This window comes from Equus quagga, chromosome 16, assembly GCF_021613505.1.
Source record: "Equus quagga isolate Etosha38 chromosome 16, UCLA_HA_Equagga_1.0, whole genome shotgun sequence".
In the NCBI taxonomy this organism is placed as follows: domain Eukaryota; kingdom Metazoa; phylum Chordata; class Mammalia; order Perissodactyla; family Equidae; genus Equus; species Equus quagga.
Window position 1 is genome coordinate 40155389 of NC_060282.1, and position 5949 is coordinate 40161337.

At 49.3% G+C, this 5949-nt stretch overlaps 1 protein-coding gene across 2 annotated transcripts; it reads left to right on the forward strand.

The window, feature by feature from the left end:
* Positions 1 to 628: 628 nt before the first annotated feature.
* TSPYL5 (TSPY like 5) lies at positions 629 to 5074 on the forward strand. Of its 2 annotated transcripts, none has more exons than XM_046641649.1 (2): positions 629 to 2915; positions 4199 to 5074. In XM_046641649.1, the coding sequence occupies exon 1, from the start codon at positions 675 to 677 to the stop codon at positions 1929 to 1931; it is 1257 nt and encodes a 418-aa protein (XP_046497605.1). In that variant the 5' UTR covers positions 629 to 674; the 3' UTR covers positions 1932 to 2915; positions 4199 to 5074. The 2 variants fall into 2 exon arrangements, with proteins under 2 accessions (XP_046497605.1, XP_046497604.1); XM_046641648.1 differs by having other exon boundaries at positions 629 to 2881.
* Positions 5075 to 5949: the final 875 nt, after the last annotated feature.

Genomic DNA, 5949 nt, shown 5'->3' on the forward strand with positions numbered 1-5949 from the left:
ATCAACACCACCCTCATATATTGAGATAACGCATATAAAGAACTTAGTAAAGTGCCTGGAAAGTAACGACACTCGTAATACACTAGTTGCTATTAGTTTTATAATTACTATACATCCTACCACCTATCAAATCGTTTTGTGGTCTGGCATTATGGTACCCACCTTTACATTCTCTGGAGTTAAGGTACCAGGGCAAATCCCTCAGAAAAGGCTTTCAAAGAGGAGACTCAGGGACAAGGGCAGTTTCATCATGACAGATGTCAGAAGAGATAACTGAAGGAATCGAAGATGCTTAGTTTAGAAAGCAGATGACGGGGTCCGGACGTGATGGCTGTCTTCACGTTGCCTTCTATAAGACGAATTAGACACGTCCTGTGAGACCCCGAGGGCACAAACTGAGACCAAAGGGAAGAAACTAGAGGGAAGCACATCGCTTCCTAACAGGGAAAGCGAGTTAGGGAGAGATGCGGGCGGGGGCGCCTATGAGGGTCGGCTCCTGCGCAGCTGCGGCGGCGGAGCCAATCACCGGGCACAGCCCGTCCTCGCGCGACGGTACAGTCGTACAGTCGTGACGACGGCGGTTGCCATGGAGAGGCCCGCACAGTAGGGACCGCGAGCTGGCGCCAGAGGTGGCGGGGTCGGAGCGTGGCTTTGAAGCAGCGTCTGCTACCACCATGAGCGGCCGAAGTAGAGGTAGAAAGTCCTCCCGCGCCAAAAGCCGGGGCAAAGGCCGCGCCAAAGCCCGAGTGCGCGCTGCTCCCGACGACGCCCCACGCGACCCGGACCCTCCGCAGTGCCAGAGGCTCGGGGAGGAAACCAAGGCGGCACAGGTGCAGGCTGGCGCGGGTTGGGGTGGCCTGGAAACCGTTGCACCCGCGCCGCCCCGCCGGTCCGGGGAGGAGGGTGCCTTCCGCCCCCCCCTGGACTGTGGCCTCGCGCTCCGGGCCCGAGCTGTGGGCAGTCGCGGGCAGGCTGCGTCCAGGCCCGGCCTGGGGAAGGCCACATGCTTCTCGGAGCGCCTGGCAACAGATACTGCCTTCGCGGGAACCGTGGGAACCGTGGGAACCCTGGGAAGGCCGAAAAATAGCGCCCGCGTTGGAAATCGGCGTGGCCCTGCAGGGAGGAAGGCCCCGGAAACCTGTAGCGCAGTGGGTAGGGGCCCTCAGCCCATAGCTGGTGGGAAGCTGAAGAAAGGGACCACTGTGGAGTGTGCCTCTGTCCCAGTGGTAGAGGAAAAGAAGGTGGAGAGAGATGCAGGGTCAGGGCCCCCGGCTACAGATGGCAGCATGGATACGCTGGAGACCGTGCAGCTGAAGCTGGAGACCATGAACGCCCAGGCGGACAGGGCCTACCTTCGGCTCTCGCGCAAGTTTGGGCAGTTGCGACTGCACCACTTAGAGCGCAGGAATCTCCTCATCCAGAGTATCCCGGGCTTCTGGGGGCAAGCTTTTCAGAACCACCCCCAGCTATCATCCTTTCTGAACAACGAAGATAAGGAGGTACTCAGCTACTTAAACAGCTTGGAGGTAGAAGAGCTTGGCCTAGCCAGACTGGGCTACAAAATCAAGTTCTACTTTGGACGCAACCCATATTTCCAAAATAAGGTGCTCATCAAGGAATATGGGTGTGGTCCTTCAGGTCAGGTGGTTTCTCGTTCGACTCCGATCCAGTGGCTCCCAGGGCATGATCTCCAGTCCCTATGCCAGGGGAACCCAGACAACAGCCGTAGCTTCTTTGGTTGGTTTTCAAACCACAGCTCCATTGAGTCTGACAAGATTGTCGAGATAATCAACGAGGAGCTGTGGCCCAATCCCCTGCAGTACTACCTTATGAGTGAAGGGGCCCGTGCAGAGAAAGGAAAGGAGGGCAGGCAAGGTCCAGCAAAGCAGCCAGCGGAGACCCCTGAGCCTGGGGTAAACAAGTCCAACTGATCCTGCACAAGTCTCCCTACTACCTCCTGCTGGACCCGTGCCTGGCTGACCACATGTTTGGCTGTCTGCCTTCTCCTCATGTTGGCCTCTGTGCACTGCATTCCCTTTGGACTTCAGTTACAAGAATATGGCATTTATGATCATGTTCTTTTGCCTCCCATGGCCTTCTTGCGTTTCTACATTAGTGTCACATGTTATGTGATCTCATCCCAACTGTTTATATATGTTAAGCACACATGCTTCAGATGTGTGCCACATTTTTCTACATTGCCTGGACCCTGTTCTTGGCTCTGGCCTTTCCCACTTATCTTTAACCTGGACACTCGTGAGTCATCCTTCAAAAGAACCAACGTATCCTCAAGCTCTGCTACTTCACAGCCAGTGACTTGCTGGGCTTTGTGTTCATGATGACCAGGCATGGCATCCATGACAAGCCTTTCTGTTGCCACTGCAAAATGAAGCCAGTGCACATGGTATTGGCCATCATCCAAAACTGATTATTCCATGGTCCTAGAGTCACCAGCCAAGGTACCACCTTCTAGGTCTCTGGCTTTGGTCAGCAGCCCATGCTACCGTCATGCTGGACATACAGTAGAATGGCACTGGACTGCTGGGCATGGATGAAGTTAAGGGTGAGAAGCAGTATGCCATGTGTTCTACACCATCATGCATTTCTTCCTGCCCGTGGGCCCTGCTACTGGTGAACTTTTGTCAAGGTCTGCTCTATGCCCCATCACTATCAGGCCATTGAGTTTTGTCTAGGTTATTATTGGCCCCAATTGGCTTCCTGGTCAACAAGGACCTCAACAATTGCCTGTGGACCCAGGCTCCCTGCCAATGCATGAGACACACACCTACCCTCCCCAGCCTTTCAGGAACCTTTCTGGCTCCCAGATGGGTAGGCTGGTATGTGTGAACATGTGCTCACTGTGGTCAAGCTGTGGCTCCAGGTGAGGATGGGGACTGGACCTACATAGAATCTAGGTACTTTTGTCAATTCCCTTTATCTCTTCTTCACATATGACCAGAGTGGTATAGTATGGGTGCTAGGGAAGAGACATTTGTGATCTGTGGGTCTGTGTCTACTTCATCTCACACCTCCATATCTCCTTACTCCCCCTTCCTTCCCTCCATCTTATCCTCTTCTCCCTCTTTTCCTTCCTTCCTCCCTCCCTCCTCCACCCCTTTCTGGCTTTCTTTTTTTTTGTTTTGTTTTGTTTTGTTTTGTTTCAATGGTACCACACCTCAGAAAGGGAAAACAAAACAACTAAAAAACTGGGGTTTTCTACACACAGCGAGCGTGACAGCTGGGGACTTGCTATGTGTACATACACTGGGCTGGCAGAGGGTAGGGGAAGCCAGAAGGCCAAGTGGGTATGTGGTCAGACCCCAGTCCCAACTCCTGGGTTTGCTCTGTAATTCTGATGTTGAAAAGTCTTTTCATGGCTATGCATCTGCTAGAATTATAAACTCAAGGCAGCAGTGTTGTGGGCTAGTGTTTACTTCTTTTCCAACTTTTTCTGTGTGCCCCCTAAGACCCAGCTGCCTCCTGCTCTTTCCTCCTGTGTGGTAGCTTCTGGCCGTCTGGACCCGTATTCCCCACCTGTCCCACTCTGAGCAGTCCTTTGCTCTCTTTGCTTCTACCTTCAAATACCTGCAGGAGTAGGCTTTAGTCTCCAGTATGGGGGATGTTGAGGTGCTCTCCTGGGGCATGGGAATGGGGGTGGGTAGAATCTGTTCTGGATCTCCAAGGCTCATTTCCAGTGGGTGTGAAGGCTGAGCTGGGCCTTCTCTGCCTGGGATAGTCTGTGTCCTCTTTTCTCCTCTTATGCCTGAGTGCGGGGAAGTAGGATTTTATCTACATTTGCCCTCCCCCTAACTTCCTTTTTCTTATGGAAAACCTCATTCTAAGTTCCCCAGGAGCTAAGAAGGCCTTGACTCAGTTGTAGAGAGGATGTGCTAGACAGGAGAATTGGAGCAAAAGCAGGAATGAGCCTGGTGTGGAGTGGGCCTGGAAACACAGATGGAAATGGCCTAAGAAGCCTCAGGGAGAGTATGCCTCTCTCAGTGATAGAGGGGCCAGGGAGGGACCTTCCCCAGGGCAGGGATGGGAGAATTAAAGGGGTTATGGGCAAGCGTGATGCCTGGATGAGGGTATCCTCAAAGTTTTGTCCAATCACTATCTCATCATTAGTGGACTTTAGAAATCACAGAAACAAACCAAAAACAGAACAATATTACTTTGGATGCTTTCTCTTTTGTTCTAGGTGTGGCCTATATGTATGGAAGATTAATGCTATATGCTGCTTATTTTGCCTCTATGTAAGATCTTACCACGTTCCCCATTTTTGTCTAATGGGAGAATAGAGCTGTACAGGTCTGCTTTTGTTGTTGCTGTTGTTTTTTTAAACTTTTTGCTTTTTTATGGACATTTTCCAACATGCACAGAAGTGGAGAGGATGGTCCTTGGAGCCCATGTGCCCATTGCCTAGCTACATCCATTATCAATTATGACCAACCTGTTTTCATCTGTACCTCCCTCTCCCCACTTGTCCTCTTTGTTGAAAGTCCAGGACACTGTGCCAATTCAACCGTGTTGACTTTGGGAAATTGGGACTCTCTTTTGGTGGTGATGGTGGTGGGGTGCACTATCATTATCACATCAGGTCTGCTTTTTGCTTTCAACATTAACTAATGAAGTTCCAGAGACGGGCCTTAGAAATGGAAGTCTTGAGAATTAACAAGGAGTCTCAAAAACAGATGAAGCGGCTGCTTCCTTTCCCCTACGTCAACAGAAGGAGAGACTGTTCTTTTGTAAACTCTTTGAAAGATATGATAAGGTGCTTACTTGAGACCCTTAACTGGAATATCTGCCTTTTTTCTTGTGTAAGATGGAGACTTGTATGACCGTTAGAATTATTATCAGCTTGTCCTGGTCTCATAGTATAACCCTGGTCTTGGAAGTATAATTTGGAAATTTTGCTGTGTTCTGTGAAAATAACCTCCCCAAAGTAATCAGTAACTGGTTGTCTTACTTGGTAATTTGACACCTTGGTAATAATGCAATTATTTCTGTGTTCCTAAACAGTATAAATAGTTGTGAGCTTGCATGCATGATGGAAAAATAAAAGTCTTAACTCTTACATTTTTTGTTTTCAAAAAAGAAACGTTAAGCAGAGGCTGGGTGGTTGAGGGGAGTGATCTGTTGGCCTAGATGAGTTACTCCTAAGCCTCAGGCCCTTGCGTGACTAACTACATAAAAATATGTAAAATTCTGATTCCCAGGCCCTCACCGGAGATTGAGATTCTGTGGTCCTGGGAGGAAGCCAAATAATCTTGTTTTGAACAAGCTTTCCAGGTGATTCTAGTGGAAATTCAGTGCTTCTCAAATTTTACAGTACATCTGAATTGTGTGAGGAATCCTGTGAAAATATGAATTCTGATTCAGTAGTCTGAGGCAGAACCTGAGATTCTGCATTTCTAACAAACTTCCAGGTGATGCCAGCACTGGTGGTTTGTGAACTGTACTTTGAGTGGCAAAGAAGGTGACCTTCCAGGCCCTTTCAAACTAGAGTAACAGTGCTCAACCTTGGTTGCACGTTAGAATTCTCTGGGAAGCCTAAAGAAGTATACTGCCACAGCTCCACACAAGTATCAGCTAAATCAGAATGGGGAAGGGGTGGGCCTAGGTAGAGGTATTTTAAAAACTTCCCAGGTGATTCTGATGTCTAGCCGGAGTCAAGAACTAGGATCTCTACTGCTGTTCTTAACAGATGCAGAGATCATTTTCCATTAATCAGGAGAAGCAGCAGCAGACAACCAAATGCCACATAAAGCTGCCTAGCAGAAAATGGCTGGAAAGAATTAGAAGTGGGTTGTTAAATGATAAGGAAATGAAATTGGTTAATATGATGAAGGGCTTGAATCAATAAATGTGCAGTTTTCAGGGCATAGTAGGTGCTCAAATGTTGAATGAATTTAAAACCTAGTTTATCTTCAAATGCCTCAGGGCTAGGCT

Coding starts and splice junctions, on each gene's coding strand:
- TSPYL5 (XM_046641649.1), top strand. CDS start 675: ATGAGCGGCCGAAGTAGAGGTAGAAAGTCCTCCCGCGCCAAAAGCCGG.